The sequence below is a fragment of the Petaurus breviceps genome, unplaced genomic scaffold (genome assembly GCF_028583685.1).
Source record: "Petaurus breviceps papuanus isolate PSGF00001 unplaced genomic scaffold, PetGlider_PUasm1.0 176, whole genome shotgun sequence".
Classification (NCBI taxonomy): domain Eukaryota; kingdom Metazoa; phylum Chordata; class Mammalia; order Diprotodontia; family Petauridae; genus Petaurus; species Petaurus breviceps.
In genome coordinates, this window is record NW_027185771.1 from 667,850 (window position 1) to 693,499 (window position 25,650).

Below are 25,650 nucleotides of genomic sequence, written 5' to 3' on the forward strand. Positions count from 1 at the left end.
ATGCTCACTGACTAAGTGAATTCATTTTTTAGCCTTTTTAGGCAAAGATACAAATGCTAGAGTTGGAAGAGACCATGGGGATTTGGTTCAATCTGCTGGTTATAAAAATAAGAACACTGAGGCCCAGGTAAGTTGTGACTTATTCAAACTTTATAGCTAATTAATGTCCCGGAGAGACACAGAACCCAGGTATGCCTGTTTCCAGTCTCACATTCTTTCTACTTAGTATGCTGCTTTCTAATCCTTTATAGATTCATTTAATGGCGTTCATTTTTTCCCCCTATACTGATTTTTCCTTTTCGTTTCTCTCACAGATTATATTGTGAGCATCACTATGATGGAGTGCTCACATATGTCCAGCTGTATACTGGGTAAGGATGCCTACTAATAAAAGACTTCTAACAAAATGTGCGTGACCTATTTTTATTTCCCAATCTTAGTAATTACAAAGGCACTAGGCCTGTAGGAAATATTCATAAATGGCAGGAGCTATACTCTATACATTTGTGTTAAACACGTCAAACCTGACTGAAATCATGCCTGCCAGCAGCACACTCCACAAATACACTTTTCTCTAACAATTTCCTAGATCTCTCCAGCCCATTAATACCTTCTTTAATAGCAATCTACCATGGATTTGAATCAGGGACACTCCACTGCACTAATTGTTCCATTAGGTGAGCATCAGGGCTTTAAAAAAAATTAATAAAATAAAAGTAAAATCCCTTTAGGCCATTTCTCCAGAAATAGCACAAACAAGAATCTAAGTCAGGAGCAAAATAACAAGCAAAACAACCGAAGAGAAATGTTCAAAAATCTCAGTGTCATTAAGGTGGATTCTTTTCTGTTTCCCTTTTGTAAGCCAGTTTTTCTCGTCTCAAATGAACCTTATTAGGTCCATCATGGGGCACATCAAGTGAAAACCAAAACAGTTTAAGAGGGTACAAAGATAATCATTTTGCCATCACTTTTTTTTTCAGTTCTATTTGCTCCCTAGTTATTGGTTATAAAGTATCATTTTAATTATCTGTTGTGTAGTTTGTATCAATTAATAATTGATTGGCTAATTACTAGGATAATTGTTCATTTGCTGACACCAGGGGTTTTTCAATCTACTACTCACATACACAAATCTACTCTTCGGAAAGATCAAGGGACTGTTTTTACATCTCAACTAGGAAATGAAAGGGGGGAAAAAAGTTTGCTAGAGAAAGTGGCTGCACGCAAAGGAAAAAAGGAAAACGAGGCTCCCCGAAGAGCGTTTGCAGACGCTTTGGCTCGCCGTGGAAACGTTTCACGCTTTCCGTTTACTTTGCTTGTAGCGAGAACAAAGGGTCGCTACCGTTCATATCCAGCTCATTCTGTGACTACTGTTACTTCTAAACTTCTCATTTGCAGGTTCATCTTTAAGATTTCAAGGAGCTTTGTGACAAAGATGACCTGAGCAGACCTGAGGAATTTTCAAGCCACCAATGGATTATCAACTCCTTGAGGGCCTTGTCTCAAACTTGGGTACTGCTCAGTATAGCTAGCTTGTGCTTCCACTTGGGAAGGTGTAAGGCCAAGGTGGAGGCAGAACAAGTTAGGGCAGAGCTTCTCAGGGGAAGGCATAGGTCCTTGAGAGGAACAGGTTACCTGAAAGTTCATTGTAGGTGAAATGGCAACAGGGATCCCACTCACCTTCTGGGTTGCCCTCTGGGAACTGGCCAGCCTTCACCTGATTCCTGATAGATGCATCAGATGCCTTGATCCACGTGTTAAGACATTTCAACTCACAGTGAGCATAAGTGTCTGCCTCTTCTCTAGACTTAGGCCCACAATCACAATGAAAACCTGGTCTGTCTTCAGGGACATTGAGAATCATCATTTTGACTTATTCCCCACTTGCAAATAAGACTGTGCCTTAAACAAAGCATCTTTTGAGGGCTGACACTGTCGTGCTTCCCTAGGAAAAGTATTCTCATCCTTGCTTCTCTCCTTAAGCCCCCAGCACAACCCCCAATTCAGTATCTTAATGCCTCATCTGTCCTCAATCTATACCACCCCTTCCCTGTCTGCCACTAGCTCTCCCGCTGACCTAGTCACTGGGAAAGAGTGGAAGGGAATAAGTATTTACACAGTGCCTACTATGTACTGGGCACTGTGCTAAGGGCTTTACAAATATTATTTCATTTGATCCTCACAACAGTCCTGCATACTATTATCACTCCCATTTTGCAGCTGAAGAAACGGAGGCAAATGGATTATGTGACTTGCCCAGGGTCACACAAATGTTTAAGGCTGGATTTGAACTGATGTCTTCCTGACTCCAGGTCCAGTGCTCAAATCCAGTTTCTCTAAAGAGGTGGGCCCTTTTCCATGCCAAGACAAACCCCTCAACTTGCACCTTTGGTGCATTTCCATCTGTGTAACCTCTTAGAGATTCTCATCAATTATCCCCACTTTCCCATCCTAAACTTTTTCCCGTCTATAGACTTACTTCTTTCCCACTGCCTAGAAATATGTTGAGTTCTCTACCACAATTGAAAAACAAACCAACCCCAAACAGCCAACCCTTCACTTGACTCTGTCACCCCTCTGGTTATGGTTCTCTTTTTTCCCTTTTGTGGTCCAACTCTTAGAAAGAGCCTACCTACTGTTCCTACCTGACCACTTGTGCATCTCTCACCCGTCATGATCTTTCATTTCAGCAGAAATCTGACCAGGTCACTACCACACCTGAAAACTTTAAAGGGTTCCTATTGCTTTCAGGACAAAAGACGAATCCCTCAGGTTCCTATCTACCTTTCCTATTCCCCCCCCCCTTTTTTTTGCCTCATACCACCTCCTTCCATACCCTAGGCTCCCGACATCTGACACTGTCTTCCACCTACATGCATTTGGCATAAGCCTTCCCAGGGCCTGTAATGTACTACTCTATCATTGCCTCTTTCTCTTAGGAGCTTTATCTTTTTCAAGGCTTAACTCAGGTACCACCCTACACACAAGTCTTTTCCCAATGCCTAGTTATTAGTATTCTTTCTCCCTCCAAAGTAGTTTATGCTTATCTATCTCTGCACATGTTATATTTTCTTCCCCAGTGGAATGTAAGCTCTTTGAGCAAAGGCACTGTTTCTTTTCTTCATCTTTTTTGTTTTTATATCCCCGTACAAGGAGCATCTTGCTCAATAGTGCTGGAGGTGAAGAAATGCTTATTGAATGGAATCAGTGATTTCCCTATTTCTGAAAATACTCTGGATTCTAGATGGTCACAGTTCAACACCTGGTAACCTGGCCTTTGATCCCATTCTATTGCAACCATTATTTCCAAGATGATCAATGATCCAGAGGCAAAATTCAATAGCCTTTTCCCAGGGCTCATCCTCTCTCTCTACAACCGCTGTACTTGGCCATAAGTCCTTATACTGTCCCCTTACTATCCATGACAGTGCTTTCTCCTGTCTCTCCCTGCTTGTTCTGGCTTTCCTTTTCAGCCTCTTTTGTTGGATCATCATTCACGTCCTACCCCTGAAGCATGTATGTCCTTGGAAGCTCTTGCATTTATCTCTGTGATCTCTTCAATGCTCCTGGGCTCAAACATCATTCCACAGATGACTCCAAAATCTCTATTCCCAAACCTAATTTTCTTCTGAATTCCAGTCCCACATTACCATCTCCTGGACAGATATCATACCTTGAAAGTTCCAATTACATAATACCTAACTTAATTTTGTTCTATAATTTCAAGCTTTTTAATTCTTCACAGGAGACCCAGAAATGTGACATACAACTAGCTACAGTATATCCCTTTCAGACTGAGTTGCCTGCCCCTCATAGTTCTTTTCGGGGTTAAATAGCCAGGATCCCTGCAGCCTTTTCTCATAGGCAGTATTTTCCAAGCCTTCATTCATTTTCATTGTTCTTTTCTGGACCTTCTCCAAGTTTCTGTATCTTGTTCAAATGGTGAAGCCCAAGAATGAACATGATTTAAGTACAGTCCTGCCTGGAAGTGAAGCAAAGTCCTGACCAATGCTGGCTTAGAAAGTGAATTAAAAAAAAAAAATCTCAGGGCATTACAATATTAACAATGGTGTGCAATATGAATTAGGCTGACCAAATGAAACTTTTTCTGGGGGGCTTGACAGATTTTCTTTTGGTGTTTTTTTTTTTTAATTTAAAAAGGAACTTATCAGCTTCTGCTCCTCTGTTCCCCTTTTCCTTCCTCTCAGAATGTAATGCTTCTCCTGAGTTTTACTTTCTTTTTTCCTCAGAACAGAGATGTAGCTTTTGATCCCCAAGTTTCCCTAGGAAAAGCCTTCACTCTCCTCTTTAGGCTTAGTCTTATCACTGTCGCTTCATCTAGCACCTCAAATTGAGAGAGTGGGGATATGAGGCATTCATTCAACAAATATTTCACCAACAAACTTTTACTATACCCTTATGGGTAAAAAGTACCTAAAAGTATCCTAAGCTTAGTATCAACTCTTTTCAAATCCTGTAAAGAGGTAAGGAAGAATAAGGTCTTTATTGTTAGCTCAATATCAGGAGTAATAACATAGGAAAACTCAATAGCAGAAGTGATCTAATACAAAATATGAATATAAATTATATATTGATATGTAGGTATGTACTAATAAAAATTAGTATAAAGGTACATATATATATGTAAATGCATTTATGTGAAATGCACACACATATTTTAAAAAGTGTCAATTCAGTTCATCTATGATGACTTGACAAATTCTGGGCTACCTGCTTTCTCAGTTGTTGTTAGGTCGTTTACAATATGGGATTCAGGTTCAAAAGTCAACGCAAACCTACCTGGCCACTTGCCCTGGTCTTTATCACCTCCACTTTCTGGATCTTTACTGAGCTCCTCTGGGTCAGCAGCTGTCTCACTGGGTCCTTCAGCATCTTCAATAGATTCTTCTGAAACAGAACAAAAAACACAAATGTCAAGTTTTTTCTTTTAAAAAGACAAAATGAAGGTCTCTCAACAGTCAAAAGAGAGATGTCAATGATTCTGGCCCAAAACAGAGTGGCCAATGATTCTGGCCCAAAACAGAGCGGCCAATGATTCTGGCCCAAAACAGAGCTGCCAATGATTCTGGCCTGCTGTGCCCAATAGGCTGAAATGCCCCGGGAGGTGTAGAATGGCTCAGCAGGACAGTTCTGAACACAAAAGCTTCATATTTCAAAAGCAGTAAGATATGTTGGGATATAGATGAAAATAGGTACTTTCACATACATATGAAAAAATGTATTTTAATGAAGATTTTAAGATATTTGAAGGGAGAAAAATCAAGCTTGCCTAAATAGCAACCCCTCTACACTGCATAATTAACAAGTAAAGTATTTATATTAGAAAACATAAAACCAACATAAGCCCATAGATTTTGAGCTTGAGGGGACCTTGGAGGGTCAATCAGGTTCAACATCGTCATTTTATAATTGAGAAAACAGACCCAGAAAAATAAAGTGACTAACTCCGAGTCAACCAAACCATGGCAAGGGTCAGAACTGGATCTAAGGTCCTTTGTCTCCACTGTACCATACTTCCTTTCATTTGGGCCATTTCTGATTTCTAATCCCTGCCAGCCTTTGGATTGTCCTGGATCATGGATTCCTTATATGCTCCTCTGAGTTCTCTTTTTACACATGGGACTATGTGGGACTTTCAGACACAGTTGCAGTTGGGGAGAGTCAGTCTTAGATTTTTTTTTTTAAAGCAATCGGGGTTAAGTAACTTGCTCAAGATTACACGGCCAGGTGTTTCTGGGTGGGTGCTAAGTGTCTGAGCCTGGGATTCGATCCCCAGGTCGTCCCAACACTGGAGCCGGTGCTCTTACTCGCTGTGCTACCTGGCCGCCCCCATCAGTCTTAGATTTTAATCAATTCCAGAAATTGTTCCAAAAACCCACCTTTTGGCCTGCAAATAATCGCTAGTGTTTAAACCACTACTAAACTCCTTGAAAAATAGGAATGGAAGTTTTACCAAGATTTTTTTTTTCCTTTAAAAAAAGTTAGCTTCATATGCATCACTGAAAGTGAAAGAAATGAAAGCTATTGTCTTTCCTGCTCCCCTAACATGAAGTACTACCTTCTGGGCAAGTAGGCAAATGGTTATTTCCAAGGTTAAGTAAAAAAACAAGGTAGAGAATGGTACTGTTTTGTTATGGGGAAGGGCATATGTGGGAAAAAATGCTGAAACTTTGCCCCAAAGAAAAGGAATATGAGAAACCTGCCTAAATTAAAAAACAAACAACAAAACCCCATTCTACTTAAGTCTCACTGAGAAATTTATCTTCCAAAACAAAATGGCAATTACAGTTAATTACTACCCACCATCACTTCTTTTGTTGTGATACCTTGCAACTCTAACTGACTGAGTAGGACCTGATTGAATTTATCAATTTAAATCAAGACATCTATTGGTAGACTTCAGGCATCATGTCTTCTGAGGTTCTAGAGAGAAAATCTGGCCACTCCACTCATCTAACACTGGAATCTCGTGCTAATGGATGACTTTTATGGTTGAAAGACCTATAAATATGCATCTAAAATCCAAGAGAATTGCTGGAAAATGATACAAAATGCAACATTTGAGGTTCCAGCCCAATCAAAATATAGATCATTTCCATACCCACTATTTTAACATGAATTTAAAGGCTTTAACTTTTTACCTTACAGTTTTAACTTATAGTTTCTCAAATTGAAGCAGCTCTTAAATTTTAATTCACAAAGTTCATTTTTTAAGGAAGAATAAAATTATTTCTAAATATGGTTTTAAAAGCAGGTTGAGATGAAATGAGAATCACTAGTTTGGAGACTAATTCTTCCTCGTTCTTCTTGAAAGGGCAATGGGAACCAAGAAGAAGTGGGCTAGATTGAGAATCAGAAAATTTGCTTTGATTATCATTATAGCATTTATGGCATGCCCTTTGGGAACATGGCACTGAATGTGGTATTTCCTATTTTTATCTCCAATTGCAATTCACTGAGCTAATCTTGGCATATGACTTTCTCACGTTTTGATTTTTCTTTCTAACTGTAATACTAAAGATAACCCACCCAGATTTCTTTTCCCCCCATAGTCATAGTGTAAAAGCAGAATACTCTGGTAAAATGCTTGGGAGAGTCTTTTAGGAAGAGGTAGATTCTATGAGAAAGAACATAAGAACATAATAGAAAGGGCATCTGGCTGGGGGTTCTAGGTTTGGTTCTTGAATCTGGAAGCTGAGTGAGTTCAAGCAAGTTAATGGGATCGTGTCATCTAGTTGAACCCATTAGTGTATTTGACAGATAAGGGAAAGCGACTTGCCCCATACCACAGGAGTAGTTAGTACCAAAGCCAAGCTCTGAACCCTGATCTTCCATCCTTAAATAGGAGCATTTCCCTCTATTGTATCACTTTGCTTTCCTGGTTTTCCTTTTCTTTAAAATGGGGATAGTCTCACCTGACTCTCCCCCTCACAGGGCTGGTGCTACTGAGAAGATCAAATGAGAAAATGGATATGAAAGGACTTTGAAAACTGTATGGCCCTATGTAAACAACGTGTAATAGGTTAAATATTAGTCATTATATACATATCAAGGGTTTAGCAAATGTTTGTTGATTGAATATGATTTCATGCATATCATACATACACGAGTACACATACCTTTGTATTGTCACGCTCCCCATTCCCTCCCGGCCCCCACCAGTCTGGGTTATGTTCCTTTAATTTTGACTTTTTGTGAAATATCCGACATCTGAATTGTAAAATTGATCTTCAAATAGTAAAACATTTCTTCAATCAATACCTTTCAATCCATTCTATCCATGTCAGTTAATTACCTTCATATGTACTTACTGGTATCTTTAAGCACATCTATATATGCAAAGATGAAAAATACTTATGATATTAACATGTCAGTCCCAACATAGCAGAACTCCACTCATTATATAGAAGGAAGTCTCCGTGGTCTCTCTCATTTTGAGTGGAGGCAGGGTGAAGGAAGGAAGGTAACAAATATTTGCTATGTGCCAGGCCCTGTGCTTTATAAATATTACTTAATTTGATCCTCACAATAATCCTGGGGTGAAAGTGTTGTTATTTCCATTATACAGTTGAGGACACTGAGGCAACCTGCTTAAGGCTTCAAGCCTTCCTGACTCCAGGCCCAGCTACCTATTTGATATGCCAAACATACCGCATGCCCCCAAATCACAATTTGGTTTACAGCACATAGTCCTACAAGACAGTTCTCACCAAAAGGGAGAAAATGATCCATTAGGTATTACGAGGGCAGTTCCAAGATAAAGGGACTTATCCTTGTGCTAAGAATCCCACAGCCACATCACATGGTCCACTCTGATGCGCGTTTATTTGAATGCTTTGCAAATCTATCCATACATACATAATACATATTTGTACACACATAGTTTTAGCTATTTACACACATGTGTATATAGCTAAAGCTATCTTACATGTGTCTATATATACATATTTATATCTATCCACATATTATATGTATTTGTATATGAATGTATGTATGTATCTATCTGGATGCCTCATTCTCATCTTATCTGTCTCTATGCATGCATACATGTATGAATGTATGTGCAAACGCATACATGTATAAATATGTCTATATACAGATTTAAATCTCTAGGTGTATATATAGGTATGTGTGTATATGTATATATATGAAATATGTGTTTATGTATGTATATATATGAGAGAAAGGAGAGAGGAAGAGAGGGAGAGGGAGAGAGGGGGAAGGGAAGGATGGGGAGAGAGAGAGGGAGAGGGAGAGGGAGAGAGAGGGAGGGAGAGAGAGAGAGAGAGGGAGAGAGAGAGAGAGAGAGAGAGAGAGGGGGAGAGAGAGAGAGAGAGAGAGAGAGAGAGAGAGGTTGTTCTGTGTGACTGAACATGTCTGACTCTTTGAGACCTCTTGGACCATGGAGTCTATGGAGTTTTCTTGGCAAAGATACTGGAATGGTTTATCATTTCCTTCTCCAGTAGATCAAGGCAAAGAAGGTTTAGTTACTTGCTCAGGGTCACATTATCTGAGGCCAAATTTGAACTCAGATCTTCCTGACTCCAGGCCCAGTGCTTCATCTACTGAGCCATGGAGATGCCATATCTATGTATATGCACGTACACACACAGACAGAGACAGCCAGACCCTGGGCTTGAGAATCTAAGGACCAAGCATCCCAGCGACATGGTACATACAGCTGTGATTCACAAGGTCTGTCTCACAGGCAGTTCACCGGAGGCAAAAAGACCCCCAGATTGAGCAGGCAGGTCAGGATCCTGAAATGTTATAAGCCTGTTCGTGGAAACGAAAATTCTTGTGCTCTCCTCCCGACTAGCATCGTCTAGGAGAAGGCCGATGGAGTTACAGGGAGAAGCAGCCAGGGTTTGTTATTTAAGGGATGCTCACCCAAATTCTTTAAAGTCTCCCCGTCTCTGTCTCTTGTCTCTGTCTTTCTCTGTCTCTCTTTTCCCTTTGGTCTAAAATAAAAATAATGCTCTCTCTTTTACCCCACCCATTAGCTAAATGACTGTCCTCTTCCTAGAAAATAAGAAGTAGCCAGGAAAACACTCTATTTATGCACAACGTCCATGTTCTGACCAGCTGAATGCCAACCCCCTGCCCCCCAGACTGCGATGAGGAGAGCTCCATGCAATCCCACCTGTGACCTACAGGTGTCAGTGTCTGCATGGAGAGGCAAGGCAAGGGGCAGCTGTCTCCAGGACTCAGACACTGTCTGGGCTGCCTAACCTGAGCATGTGGAAATAATATATGTCTTCAAGTGAACTGTCTGGTTCTCGGGAAATAAAATAGGACATTCATAAGCAGTTACACCATCTGTCTTTATACCATCATCATCAACAACAAGGGGGAAAATAGCTCTTTAAAATGGATGAAAGCCCGGGCTGACAGTAACCGGAAAACTGTGAGCTATGAATACCAATAAAGGTGGAGAAAGGATGAGAAAACAAGGACACAAGCTAGAAGCCTCCAGCCACCTCCGGGGCCCACACTGTCTCGCAGGGAAGCTTCTGGTGGTGTTCTTTTTTAACCCCCCACAAGGATGGAGAAAGCCCTCTGCTGAGAGCCAAGCCGGAAATTTGCCGGACCTCGGGGTCAAGGGCTTCTGAGGCTGTCTTCCCTAGCAGAAGGGTCCCTCATCTCCCCTCCTCTGAGTCAAATGGCATGAGGGGACAGGCAGGAAAACGTCCAGTAGATGGGTAAGATGGGATTAACCCAGTTTTTAATTTGGAGAAAGGCAGAAATATTGCTATTCGTGGTTCCATTTTTAGAACGTCCATAGGACAAGACAGACCGACTGAGTACCAAGCAGGGTAAGATCCTGTCTTGGGCCAGGAAAGAAATTTCACCTGAAAATGAACAAGAATTGGCCTCGATCAATAGAGATTTCATACTTTGTTCCTTATTATCAGTCAGATGCAAGTATACCCTTGATGAATAGTTTGATCTGGAAAATCCTATGTTTCAACAAGGGCCTCTGTTCATTATGGAAAATAACAGAGATTCCTTCTTTTTCTAATGCAAAAAGAGACCAGTCAAAATGCTTTTTTTCATCCTATTACATTTTGAGTGAGTATTAGGATCCTCACATTACTGCCAGTTGAACAATTCCACACACTGATTCTAGGCAGCATAGGGGCTGAAAGGAACATCCCTTCTAAGGTCATTTCACCTCTTCCCTTGCCTTTAGGCAGAAAAGCACTTGCAGATGCCTGGGATATTCTTCCTTATTTGAAAAGGTCTCAGAGAAAAGGTCGAGACTATAACCCCTTGGGGGTTATAGCCCAGTCTGATTCCTATAAGCCTTACTGAATGAATCAAAGAAAGCTTTTACTGAGCACTTGCTGTATGCAAAGCAATACAAGGCAGCCCCTGTTCTCAAGGAACTTACATTTTAATGAAGGAGACTCCACATAGAGAAGGCTGAAGGTGCAAGTCAGATGGTCCTATGGTCCTTGGGGTGCAGGGTCAAAGACTATGTAACAGCTCTTCTTCAACATAATTTTCTACTGATAAAATGAGATCAGGTTCTGAGAGGGAACCATCAGATGGTGCCAGTGTCTCTGGTAGTAAAGACTTCCTGCTCTGGGTTAAGAAGCAATGACCCGACTGCATTTCCACAGGAGTTAATCCCCTGGGTGACAGCAGAAGGCTCTTGGGCTTAGGGTCCTGGACTGTCCCCGTCAGGGTCCCAGTAGAGACGGTGGTCAAGGTGGTGGCTAGACTTGCTTGGCAGAGGCTGCCTCCTATCTCTCCCTCAGGGGCCTTGCTGCTCTGGCGTAGCCAGCTTGCCTGCCTTACAGTCGCCCAAAAGAAGCTATAATCTTCTCTGGAACATTTCCCTAACTCTTCACTAGACAGATTTGTTTATAGGGAAAGACTAAAGAAACAGGGCTAAACTCCTTAGAAAATCATCCAGCTTTCCTAACTGGTCATTTCCCATTCCTCTTTTGTCTCTTCTGCCTTCAAGTTCCATGTAAAACCTTCTCTGAAGTCATTTTAAAAGTCTATTTTCATCACTTAATTTTTTTACAGATAACATTTGTTCAGGCCTCACGGCTGAGTACCGACCGCCAGCTCACTTCATTAATGTCCCAGTGGTTGAGGGCAGAGCTCATGGCCTCCAGTTATAAGAATTCCAGATCCTCTAAAAGGGAAAAGTTCCTGGCTCATTTCAGGTTTTCCTGCTGATACTATATCATCACACAATTTCCTTTAAATAAAAGTGGATCCGCTGAACATAAATGCAAAAGATCCTCTAACACACCTTACTTATGCCTAACAACCTGATAAAGACAACTACATGTTTCCCAAATCTGTGGGGAATTCTGTTCCCAACAGAGGCCTTTTATGCCAACTGACAACCCAGTGGGGATTTGTAGCAATTTTACAAAGCCTTGGAAATTGGTTTGTAGAAGAAAATGCCAGCCACAAATACAGGTGTAAACATTAAGGATCCGGGATAGGAAGCTGCCCTCTAATGTTACAGAAATGTGCATTGCACCAACTCCCAAAATGGGACCCATTTTCCTAGAAGGGAAAGTCCTTTTAAAGGGAACATCATTGAGGTGATGCTATTTCATGAAGGAGAAGAGGGGGTAATTTTATTTTTCCTCATTGGATATATTTTACAAGTCTCTTCTAGACTTAAAAGAACTGCGAGCCAAACCAACTTTTAACTCTGTTCCTATCTCTTAAAAAAGAAGATGTAAATGAATTCTGCCCTCTCTGAAACTCTGACAAAGGTCCCTGTAGTACCTGAATCTCATACAAACTTGGAAATTCTCCTAAGAGGCAGGGTGTCCATAGAGCTCCCTCACTGTCATATTATTTAAACAATACACTAAACCTGTGGTCCAAAAGAAATGAGATTCCCTCCCCACCTCCTTTTGTAGGGGGGTAATGGTTGAGAGGAAAGAAGGGGTGGGGGGAAGGGAGGGAGTGTGTCTGCCTCCCTCCCTGTCGGCAGGCTCAGGAGCTGAGAAACATTAGCTGTCATGAACCACAATCAAATCAGGTTTGAAATATTTAGCAGTGGGTTGGAAAATGCGATGGTGCCGCTCTGACAGGCGAGATGTGCACAGACACCCATTTCCCATTATAATGGAAATATCAGGCCTGTTCTGAATATGTATAACCCAGAAAAATGTATTGATTTTTCATTCGGCATTAAAAAAAATGAAATAGCCTGCAGCTGTCAAAAGCCTTTTGTTAAAAGCTCATCTTTCCTGGAATGAGGTTTACCAGAAATAAGTTTTAATTGTATATAGGACCTCTTCTTTGAAACAAAAATAAAATAAAATAACCAACCTGTTTACTTTCGGATAGGGTTAAGGCTTTTTGTTTCATCATTTTCAACCTAATTAAACAAGTGCAACCACAGGAGCACAAAGGAGAGACGCTCATCAAATTCCCAAGGGCAGGTATTGCAAGGGGAACATGGAGAGACTGGCCACAAGTGGGCATCACTTGCTCCTATGCAATGAGAAAGATGACATGGAGGGGATGGATGGATGGATGGATGGATGGATGGATGGATGGATGGGTGGGTGGGTGGATGGGTGGGTGGGTGGATGGATGGATGGGCTTATCTGTCCGTTCCTCTTGTTCCCTAATAAAGGGAAGGCGCATGTAGCAGTGGGGCAAGAGCTGATTTTGGTTTAAACCTTCGTTATACTCCTGACTACCTATGTAACCTTGGACAAGTCCCTTCTGCTTTCTGAGCCTCAGTTTCCCCATCCATAAAATGAGGAGGTTGGACTAGATGACCGCTGGGGGCCTGTCTAGTCCTTAATTTGCAACCCATGACCTTTATAGCTAGGACAATGGTGGGGCACTGTAGCATCTGGCACCCAAACCCCTGGTAGTGTCAGCTATAGCTCCCAGTTTCCAAAGTGTGCTCTGGAGAACACTTCTCTGAAGCAAATACTTCAAGCATCATCCCCATTTTAGAGTTAAAGAAACTAGAGCTTTGAAGAGCTTCAGTGACTTGCCTTGGCAGCTACGTGTAAAAGCCAAGACTTCTTGATTCTAAATCTACTGGTTTCTTCACTACTCCGTGCTGTACCCAGTGACAGGAAACCTTGACTGTGTGCTGGTCTTCTTCATACTATAAATACAGGTGAAGAAGTCTTATTCACGTGCACTGGTATATACATACACATGTATGCACATACACACAAAAAAATCTCAGAACTCTGTGGCTTCTGAGGCCCAGTTCATTTATTCCAAAGCAATATTCAAAGAAACAAAATTCTAGGAAAACAAAAGAAAGTGTTCTAATAAGGTTTGACACCCCCCCCCCTAATATTAATCACTGAACTCACCCATTCTTATTAACTCTATCCTTCCAGGCCTGGAGCTTTGCTTTTATTTTTGTCTCCATCAAGCCCAGAGTTAACAAAAGATCCTGGGGGGGGGGGGGGGGGGAGGAGACTAAATCAGTCTGGGTGAGTTATCAATGGGATGTGGCTTCTATGAGTATCATTCTTTTAACTTTTGGGGCTCAGAACCAGATTTCCTACCGCTTTTTCACCCTCAAAAAGTGAAGCCTATTGAGGTTCTGAAAGCCAGAACTTAGTGTCAGGAGAATAATTGGATTGAATAGTGGTAACAGATACCACCAGCAGGTGATTTCTCACATGTCCCCTAGCTGCCCCTTAACTGTACATTAACAGCTAAGTTACTCTGCAATGTGCACAAACTTTTCTTTAAAATTTAATTTTTTTTCCAGTCCTGTTATGGTAGATATAAACTGCTTGTGAGACAGACAGATAGATGAGTATATTCATCTATAGATATGTCTACATTTCTCCCTCGCGCACACACATGCTTGCTTAAACTGGCTTAGAAAAAGTTTCCATTTCTGATCATCAAGTAAGAAATTTACAAATCAACACAAACATGATCTTCAAGTACATGGCTCAATTTCTTAACAATTTGTTCAATTTCCTATAGTCTTAGAAGGATCTTGGATTATTCAATAAGGATATTGAATCAGAAGAGGGGTCTACCCTAGTAAAGAGTGACACTGATGAATATATTCCCTTGAGATCAAAGCTCACGGCCCAGATATATAGAAAATGTTTTGGGGAGTAGTTGAGGGTATGGCCTTATAATCGAGAATTTATTGGAGGCAGAGGGATGGCTGTGCCTGGAGTCAGAAAATCCTGGGTTCAAAATTGATCCTTGGACACAGCATCTGTGTGACCTTATGTGTTAGCTTTCACACAGCTAGGAACACCAGCTGTGTGAAGTTACTAAACTTCTACCTGCCTCAGTTCCCTCATCTGTAAAATGAGGATAACAGCACCTGTCTTGTTATGAGGATCAGATAACGTTGGTAAAAAAGCACTTAGCAAGTGCCGGGCATGATATAGGTGCCCTATAAAATGCTTATTTCCTTCTCTTTCCTCATACTAATCCTCTTTCTAATGAGAATATTTTTAAATAGTCACCCATTTAAAAAGGCTTATCATGATAGCCCCTAAGAAGTTCCCACTGATGCCTCACTGCAGTAGGGAAGCGTGGCTCTGGAGAAACAGCAGTTCTGTTTTCCATATTGCAAATATAGGTGATTAATGTCGCTTTCATGCATTCTCTTGCGCTCCGTCTCTCATTCACACACTCTCTATCTCACACACACACACACACACACACACACACACACACACTCTCTCTCTCTCTCTCTCTTCTCTCTCTCTCTCTCTCTCTTTCTCTCTCTCTCAGCAGAACCAAAAGACTTGTCAGTCCCAAACGATTTAGTAAAACAAAAGAAAGTGTTCTAGTAGGGTTTGACCCCCTAATATTAGGGAGCCCATATGCTCTTGTTAACTCTATCCTTCAAGGCCTAGACTGCTATTTTTTCTAAGTTTTTGAAGGTTAATGTCATTAGAGATGCAAGCTCCATTGGGTCCTGGCAAGCTGGAGAGCCAGGGTGCATTGAGAAAAGCCTGGATTTGGAATCAGAGGACCTAGATTTCCTTCATGACTTTCTCCCTACCTGTATGATCTTGGGCTCCTCATTTATTAAATGAGCTAAATGGGCTAGATACCCTTTAAAGGTTCATTTTGGCTCTAAAACCATGATCTGGGGCCGTCTGTATCTTTTGGCCATGGCCACTCCTGAAAACTGTCATAGGAGAGTGGTTTTTTTTTTGGTTCTATGCTGGTGGAAGGGGCTCTCTTCCCTTCCCAACCTCCCATGAAAATCTCTGAAACATAACGTCAGCATTATAACATTTTCACAACATGAACCATTATGACAAATCCACTTCATTAAGTGCCAATTGTAGGTATTGCATTGCGTTTGGCACTGAAGAGCTACCAGTCTTAAATGAGACATGGTGACTGCCCTCAGGGAACTTACAGTCTAGTAAAAAAAATACACAAACAACCATTAGGCAAAACAGACCAAGATAAGTGTATAGGAGAAGTATGAAGCGGCTACATGAGGTCCAAGGAAAGATAAAAATAAAAAAAAAGTATATTCTTCATCCGGATCTTAGCACAAAGTAGCATCTTGTAAGCCCCACTACAGTCTAGTGAGGCATCTCCTCAAAAGCTTACCTCGTAACTCCTGATAAAAGCATATGGAGATGAATCACAGGCCAGGCCTCACAGGCCTACTCTCCTGATGGATAATGTTCATAAAAATAAAGGCTCCACTGTTCCCTCATTCACTCTACCTCGGCCTCTCTGCCCTGCTCTGCCATTTTACTTTCATTTTTTGACGTTGAGCATATCAACAGGCAACACTTAACTCTTATCTGTCCAACAATGTCAAAATTTCATTCTTTATGTTTTTATCTAGTTAACTTTCCTTGGTCCACAAATTTTTACAAAGACACGGTTAGATCAGCGAGCAGTTTTAAACAAAACTGCCTTAAAAAAAAAAGTGACATTTGCAATTTTTTAACCCAAATTCAAGTTTCCCTTTCTTTTTTTTTTTAAACTCACACAAGTTGGAGAGGTGTAAAGAAAGAGAACATGGAATCTGGGGGACACATGGACCTTTTCTATTCATCGCTGGGTTTTTGATTGCTAAAGCTCTATAAGTGAAATGATGATTTAAGTGGGAATTTTGCCTTAAGAAATTTTTGCCACTAGGCTCTCATTTACTCTGTACACCTTGGGCTACAACTCCTGGAGTTTCTGGATAGAGCTTGAAATGTAGGGGGGACACTGCCAGTGCAAGGGTACTGCACGGAGAGTCTTTGTGCTAAAAACCTGATGCTCAGAGAATCCAGTCTCTCCCTCCCCCCTTCCTTAACACAGCCTGCAGTCTCCCCCCCCCCCCCCCTCAGTCCCCACCCCCAGCCTCCTGGAATTTGGCATCAGGATAAAAGAGCCAACTCTGGCATTATTAAAAATGACTAATTGGAGAATAGAGACCATTTATGCTTTTGTATATTTGAAGATCTCTGTACTGTTTACAGACACAAGACAAATGGGTGATTGTGCAGTGAGGAAGAAGGAGCCCAGGACAGCTCTGAGAAGGGCCCAGCCCTGAGCTCCTCATGGCTGTTGGGAGGAGCGGCCACAGTGGAGTGAGTTCTAGAAAAAGAGAGCAGGCTGAAAGCCTTTCAGGTCGCCTTTGGATTTAAACTCATCTCCAGTTTGAGAATCGAAAGGTGAAGAGACTTTATTGGTCTGAAACAGGTATTTCTGTTAGATTTCCTGGAGAAAATCCAACTCCTTTGAACACCACCTCATATACTCTGTGTGATAGCGAACCCCAAAGCCCAAAATCTCAAATTCTCCCAGTGTGCAGGAAGTGACAATGACTGCCATGTTTATCTATCCAGCCAAGGGCCAACTGGTTATTTAGACAGTGTCAGCCCAGGCTAGAATTATCAAAAAGGACACTGAGGGGAGAAGGTAGGGAGAGGGGAAAAGTCAAGAGTTAATGCTATCAGAAATGCCATTGTTCTTCATCCACTAAAAAACAAAACAAAACACCCACCACCACCATCATCACAACCACCATGATCACCACCAACAACCCACCTGCAATGACTAGTCCAAATAGCTAAAGCCAGTTTCACACATTTCATTGAAAAACCTTAGCAACAACCAGGCGCTGCAAACTCTTCCCCTAGTTTTACTGAACTAAGGAGACCAGTTATTTTCCCGAAGACCAGTTACTCTAAAGGAAGTGTGATATTTTTTAAAAGAAATAACAGAAAGTTTCCCATTCCATCTCATTTGTTAAAAACCAGCCCAAACCTCCGATGCTCCCAGATTTCACATTACCCAAGGATCTAGCTACATCCCAAATTGCACTAACTCTGAGGCCTATTGAATTCAGCAAGGATTAGTTCCCTTGAATTTCTACAGAACTATGATTGTTGCTGTTATTTTCACACATGAAATGTAAAAAAAGGCAAATTCCCTGAGCATGTTTGTAGTGGAGCGTGATGTGATTGTGTTGTCATTTATGGGAAATAATCGCAAGCCCATCTCTCTCTTCCCCCCCATTTTCCAGTCCAAATAACCATGAAAAATTACACTTCAATGTCAGAAGGACAACAAAGGAGGGGCACTCTCTTGGAGCTCAGCAGATTTTCAGGGTTTTTTTTCCTTTCTTTGGACAAAAACTACCTTCAATTGTACTTCATTTAAAATGTGATCTAACAAATGCATTTTGACAACTTCCTTTCTTTCTCTCTCTCTTTCTCTCTTTCTTTCAAACAGTATTTTGCACAGTTTAACCTTACACCAAATTGGAATCTTCTAGAAAGGAGTATCATGCAAAATGTAAGCCTAATGAAATCAAGCAGGTTTTTTTTTTTCCTCCTCCCTTCCTCAAAGACAAAACAGAAGAGGAAAGAATAAATCCAACTCAGGATTTGAGGCAGAAATAGAGAAAGAGCCTTGCATCTCTTGTGGAGATCAAATGGGAATTTCATTTAAAAAACAAAAGGGGAGGGCATTAGAAGGGGCAAAAGCAGGAGAGAAGAGAGCCGAGAAAAAGGCAGGGAGGTTGAAGGGGGGGGGCAGGAGAGGATGCCACAGAAAAGGGGGGGAAAGGCCTGTAGTCGCTCATTTGTTTGGGACAAAATGTTTGGTTTGTTCAAATGTTTCATATCTGACTACTCCAGTGGCCAGGTGCTTAATGTCCAACTGGGACAAGGAGTTCTTGGCACCTTGTGGTGGGCAAGATCCCCCTGCACTATAAAAGGAGACATTAAAAAAAACCCAAAACAAACATATGCAGTTCAAAAGCTAACATTCCAGGTGTGAGACCCAAGAATCAATCTTTAATACCACCTACTGGAAATACACATACATACAGATAAACACTGATGGGCAAGAGAGATGAATTATTTTCCAAAAATGTAGCATATCTCATTAGAGGGAAGAAGGATCACCATTTTGAGTCAAAACTGATTGTCAGCTTAAGAAAAAGGAAAATCTTATGCATGATACAAAAAAATTCATGTATTTTCCTGAATTAGAAAATGATAAAGACATTCTGATTAGGAAAAAAAAATTAAAGCAAAATCTTTATGTGTACTTAAGTATCTCTATACAAATATACTGTATGGGAAATGATCTAAATTGTACCAGAGGCAATAGCAAATGATTATTTTATCCAACTGGGTACAAGCGAGATTATTCTTTTTAATAACATTTCTTTCTATATACATTTATAATGTCTTTCTCACTATCCCCATTTTTTTTTAAAGTAACTCTCATTATGAAAGTGCATAGTCCAGCAAAACAAATTCCCACACTGGTCATGCTCCCAGATGCATGTGTCTCTCGGCATTTTAAACTCATCATGTCTCTGCCATGAGGTGAGCAGCATTAGAACTGAGATCTTGTGAGATGATATTTCTAAGTGAAATGCTAACAAGGATGGGATGCAATCCATAAAGAAATGTTAGCAAGGGGAACAAAGCCGGTAGTGATTCAAAAAGATATGACTAGACAATGCATAAGAAAATGATAAAGTATTTGGGGAGAGGTGCGCAAACTCCTCTTTCTTCCCCAAAGGGGGAAAACCTGCAGTGAATATTTCTGCTTCTCAACAGTAGCATATAATAAGGAAAATAAGTCTATGCCTCTGAGAGGTACACTGAGTCACAGGATCCTACATGAGGGTCTAATTCACAGAATATCTTTTTCATTAAAATTTAACCACAACTCGGAATTTTCAAGCTTACCAAAAAAAACCCACCACCATCACCAACAAAAAAAAACCAGCTTTAACTCCTGCAACATCCCCAAAGCAAATGGCACAAACGCTCTTTTATTGGATAGTAGAGGGAGTGGCCGATTGACATCAAACTTCATTCTGAATGATCACATTCACCACATCCTAAGTTGGTTCATAAAAAACAAAGCCCAGCAATGACTTGAACTTCCCAGAGAACCAATCTGTACAACATGAGAGGGGATGTCTACAGACGACAATGCCTGAAAGGAAATCCTGGGCCGTACTGTTAAGTGCTCCTTTTCTTGGCAGACCCTACAGGAATTCTCACTTAAGTACAGAAAGAGGTCAGAACTGCCTGCACTGAGCTTTCAAGCTAAACAAGTATGTTGGAAAATCAGAGTGAATGTAGAGAAGAATATGCGTGGTCCAAGTGACGCTAGGAAGAACCAAATCCCTACATGTAAGCAGACAGATGAAATGACAAGTTAAGTAAGTTAAGTGAAAGAGTCTAACAATAATTCACTTGAAACAGTCAGTGAGAGAAGCTTCCAAGGTATATACTGACACAAGTGAAGCATACAACTATAGCCACTCTCCAAATGAATCGGGCCCAAGGTCCTTTTCTGGCACAGGCTGGACAGACGATGGCCATGGTAGAAATGGTCATCCAGTCCAACTCTCTTATTTTTACAGATAAGGAAACTGAGGCCCATAAAGGACAAGTGATTTGCTCAAGGTTATGTAGTAGGGACATGTAGTAGTCATGGGTAGGAAAATGAATGCAGGTTTTCTAGACTCCAAGTCCAGAATTCTATTCACCAACTGCGTGCTGGTTGGGATAGCTCTACTGTCCTTTCCAACTCTAGGATTCTATTGATTGCATGAAAATAAATAACGAGTTAACCAAGGGACAAGGAGGAGTTGACTTCTGCAGAAAACTGTTTCAATTCTCTTCACATGCATAGACGGAATACATACATTTACTTTAGGAATCAATCTTTTTTGAACTGTTGGGCAAGAGTGGCCATTTTTAGTGGCCAACTTACACAGCTGTCCACCATTTACAGAAATCAGAGTTAGAAGAAACCACATTTGGTCAAAACCCCTTGCTTTACAAACGAGGAGACCTGGGCTCAGAGAGGGAAAGAATCTTGACCAAAGATGACCAGTCAGTAAGGGGCGGAGGGAAGGTGTCTGGATGCCAGCATTCTTTCCACTACAGCCTAGAAGGAATGAATTATTTTTGGCTCATCTTCACCTCCAATCTTCCCCAAAATATTAGATGATTTAACTATTATGCTGGTAGTTGAATACCAAATTTCTTTCCTGAACTTAGTCCAATAAAACACCGAGTGCCCTTTTCATTGATTCAAACCAGATGGGTTATTCCTGTGAATCTTTGAGAACTGCCATTTGCAGTCCTGGTGTATCACAGCCTTGCCAATCTCCTGTTCTGGCTACATGTTCCCTTTGCCCTTGGAGTTGATTGATTCTAGAGCATATATCTCCAAATGGTGTGGGCAACAAATATCCAGCAAACAATATATATAAACCTGCAGTAATGGACATGGAGGTGGTAAAATCTGACTTTTAAAAACTAAATGCACACCAAAAATCTCCAGTGATGGAAACATGTCAAAGTAAGCAAGAGCACACAAAATCAAGATGTGTTAGGTCACAACTGGCTGGTGATGAGGTTATTATGAACTTAAGGGCAATTTGCATCTGGAATGGTTAGGAATAGGAAATTCAAAGAAACTTAAAAACTACAGGAATTCCATTTCAAGGAAATCAGCTCCAGACAATTAAGCACTGTTTTGGCTATGTTGCAATGGCAGGAAGTATCAGAAACCTACGAGTGAAAGAGGTATTGCTAACTAAGTCCCAGGGATGAAGTTTTACAAAGACAGGTATGTGTGTATGTATGTATGTATGTATGTATGTATGTATGTATGTATGTATGTATGTGAAAAGGTTTCGATATCAGACTAGAGGGTCAACTAGAGATATGCTAGATGAGAAAAAACTAAGAAAAAAACAACAGAAGAGTGTCATGTCAGAGTGCTTAACAATGGGCTAAGTAATAGACTGACAAATTGATGTTGCAGGGAAGACCTCTTGATGTTTGGGAAGGAGAAGGATGTTAAAGATGACGCTTACTACTTCTTTAAATCAACTACGAATACAAAAAAAATAATATGAACAACTGATAAATAATAAGAATTTTGTGAACCGAAGTTGATAAACAGTAGAAAACAGAACTCCAACGGAATGTATGCAGCAGTAGTGATGATAACATAATAATAGCTAATATTTATAATAATGCTTTAAGGTTTGCAAAGCATTTCACATATATTATCTCAGAGACAAAATACATCTCAGAACATGGAAGAAATTGAGTAATGAAGTTACTGAGCTTCTGATAATTATTTGTGAGAAGTTGAGAAGAAATTCAGAGAGTCTGTCCCAAAGACTGAAGAGAAAAGCAGAAAACTGACCTTTCAAAGATGAGTAATTTGAAGAATGGAGAAAAGATCAAGAAAAGATTAAAAGGGTCAGAATGCTGAATAATCAAGTTAGGAATAACTTGGTTAGGGGCAACTGGGTTTGTGGGGGTAGGGTGGGGAGGAGAAAGCTTTACAAGAGATTCTGAAGGATGTGATCAAGGTGAAAAAGCAAAACTGTCCAAATCATTTGTTCAGAATAAAGATTAAATTAACTGAATAAAGCAGAAATAAATGGTTTCTGATGGGTAAAGGCCTATGCATTGGAGTGTCCAGCATTCTTCCACACACTAGCTCAAGACAGGGAGATGCCAACCTGAGTCTGCCCAGGGAAGAAGAAACTCATATTCAGAGAGGGTTTTAAGGTTGCAAAGTGTTTGCCGCACCACATCTCATTTGGCTGTAACAACCATCCCGGGAGGTAATAAGAGCACATTTACATAATGCTTCACAGCTGACAAAGCACGAACAGTCCTTACAATCACCCTGTGATAGAAGTAACAGGTATTATCCTTCAAATACAACTGCTGCCAGACTTGTAATACGCATATAAGATTATGGTCCTGTTACTCCTTTGCTCAAAAAACGTCAATGGCTCCTCCCTGCCTACGGAATAGGGCTAGAAACTCCTGTCTCTAGCATTTACTTTCAAGGACCTCCAAAGTCTTGTGTTAACGACTGCCTTCCATATGCTTTATGCTTCAATTGGACTGGGCTGCTCTCTGTTCTCTGAGAGCTCCTTTATGCCTTCCTGTGTCTGGACCTGCACTGGCCTCCCTCGGCTCTTCTCAGCCTCTTGAATTTCTAATTATCATTGGTTAATGACAACTTCCAAGCCATCTCCTACATGAAACCTTCCCTGATCCTTCACTTCAGTGATGACCTAGTAATGTTACACCCTGTAGCCCTGTTACTTGTCTCTAAAATGCCCTTATCTATATGGTATATGTTTCTCCTAGGATGCAGGCCCTATGAGGGCCAGACGGGCTCTGACAAAAAAAAACAAACCGCAGAATTTTAGGCCCAGAAGAGACCTTACCATCCACTAGTCTAGACCTTATTCAAAAAAGGAGCTGCCACCATAATGTGGTCTTTCAGACCCTCTTTGAAGACCTTCAAGGAGAGGGAACCCACTTCAGCCCAAGGCAGCCAGCCCATTCCATTTTTAGACAACTTTAATGATTGAGTTTTTCCTGATACCAAGGCTAAACTTGCCTCTCTCTAACTTAAAGTCACTGCTGTTGGCATTGCCTTCTGGGGTCAGAGAGGCACACATACCATGTCGCAAAGTAGACAACAGAATTCTAACAGAATGTATACAGTAGTAGGGATGATAATATAGCAATAGCTGAGGTTGGTCAATGTACCTTCCTTTAGCCTTCTGCAAGTGAAACAGAAGGACTGGCTCCTTGAACTGAATCCTCAAGGATTACTGCCATCTTGGCCACCCTCCTTGGGATGCTCTCCAGTTTACTGATGACCTTCCTAAGACTGTGACACAAGGGCTGAAGGACCTGGGGACCACTGCCTCCCTCCTCCTGCAATTGAGTCCAAGATCATAGACCTTACACTTGCCATATCTCAGTGTTCACTCACACAGAGCTTGCAAGTCCCCTCAAATACCCTAAAAGAAAATCTGTACTCTGAGAGCATCTTTCTGAACTATTAAGAGTAGCTAGGTGGCACAGTGGATAAAGCAATGGGCCTGGAGTCAGGAAAACCTGAGTTCAAATCTGGCCCCAGACACTTACTAGCTGTGTGACCCTGGATGGGTCTGCTTCCCCCAGTTTCCTCAGCTGGAAAATGGTATCTCATGAGGTTGTGAGAAACAAGAGAGATATGTGTAAAGTACTTAGCAGTGTCTAGGATGTGGCAGGCATCACACACACGTGTGTATGTATGTATATATATATGTGGTGTGTATATATGTCAATATTGTTGCTGTTGCCTTTCCAACAATGACTGAAAGCATTAGAGTTTCTTGTTTTTAAGTTTTCAATACCTTTCACTGAAATAAGGGGTATAGATGTGACCGAGAACAGAGAACAGAAAAGTGACCAAGCTAGGAAAGCGACCGGCGTCCCCAACGGTGTTAGTCTGCTATGCTATCACTGACTCATGTGTCCTGCCCTGCTCTGGCCTGTTCCTGAGCTTTGGCTCACGTTTGTATGGTTTCAAAGAAGGGACATTCCAAAGAACCACCTTCCTCCAAATCTGTGACATCAACTGCTCACCTTCTTTCCTACATTCAAAGCTTCAGGGTTGTGAGTGACCTCTCTCCCACACCTTGGTCACCAAGCCTTGTCAACTTGATCTCTGGCACTTATGACAGGCGCTCATGTGCTTTATGTTACAGCTCTCTGGGTTGGACAGAGACTCTCTCCCTCCTCCTCCTATCCTCCACTAGACTGTGTAAGAACCTTCAAGGGCACAGGCCAAACCTCACCTACCGACTGTATCTCCCCCAAGACCTAACGTGGTGTTCTGTAAATAAATGTTGACTTTAGTTCCAACATGTGAGAAGCACAGCCTGTAAACAATAACCCCACATGATCCTCCAGCATCAGAGACCTGAGAGGAATCCTTTGGGGGAGTGTGATTTGGAGGGCAAGGCTGGAGCCCAGCTCTGTCCTACAGCTGTGGTGTTCCGTGGGAGGAAAGGCCCTCGGCGCACTGCAGACAAGACTGGGGGACCTCCTCTCTTCACTTTGGTAGAGAGGCTCTAGCAGAAGCCGAGTAATTGCTTTTTCCCCTCCTACTAATAAGCTTTTCAGCAGAGGAAGAATTCAGCTTCCTGTAGTCAACAGACCCTTTTTTTTCCTGCCTCTCTTAGCTCCGAATAATCTAAAGTGACTGCAATTTCAGTCCTGGCTCTCTGGTATTCAGCTCCACCAACTGAGGTCAGAGAATGTCAAGTGAGCCCTCTCCATTTCTTTTCTACTCTCTGCCTTCACGCCACCCATGCCGCTTTGTAACTGAGGCAACCTGGTTCCACAACCCGGCCATTATGTGTGTCCCCAACTCACAGCAAGCATGGGCTTGAGGTAGAATTCTAGGAAATGCTTTTTTGGTGTTGTTTTGTTTTGTTTTGTTTTAAAGCAGGAACACATCACAAAACAATCCCTGATTGCTAACAACTGTTTACTAAGGACTAACTTCAGCGGGACTGGTGACCCTATTCATGTATCTTCCAAACTTTAGAAAACTGGTTGTGCTGGTACAAGTTTTGGCTACGTTACTGGCTGGTTGTATGGTCAAAGGTTTCTCTCTCACTTTTTTTTTTTTTAATAACCTACATTAGTTCCTAAGTCCTACTTCTTTCTTAAAATACAGCAGTGAGTTCACATGATTTGACTGCAGAGGCCTGAATCCATATAGGATCAGCAACTTAATTGCTGAGGAAAAGTCTTCCAACTCTTCTCTGTGAGCCTTATTTCCCGGCTGAATAAAATGTAACCA

At 41.3% G+C, this 25,650-nt stretch overlaps 1 protein-coding gene across 1 annotated transcript in view; it reads right to left on the reverse strand.

The window, feature by feature from the left end:
- The window catches only part of ZFHX3 (zinc finger homeobox 3), a 222,878-nt gene that overhangs the window by 63,983 nt on the left and 133,245 nt on the right, over nt 1-25,650 (reverse strand). The window contains exon 5 of the mRNA XM_069085456.1: nt 4,801-4,908. Within this exon, the coding sequence (XP_068941557.1) occupies nt 4,801-4,908 (108 nt within the window). The remainder of the gene's footprint in view (nt 1-4,800; nt 4,909-25,650) is intronic.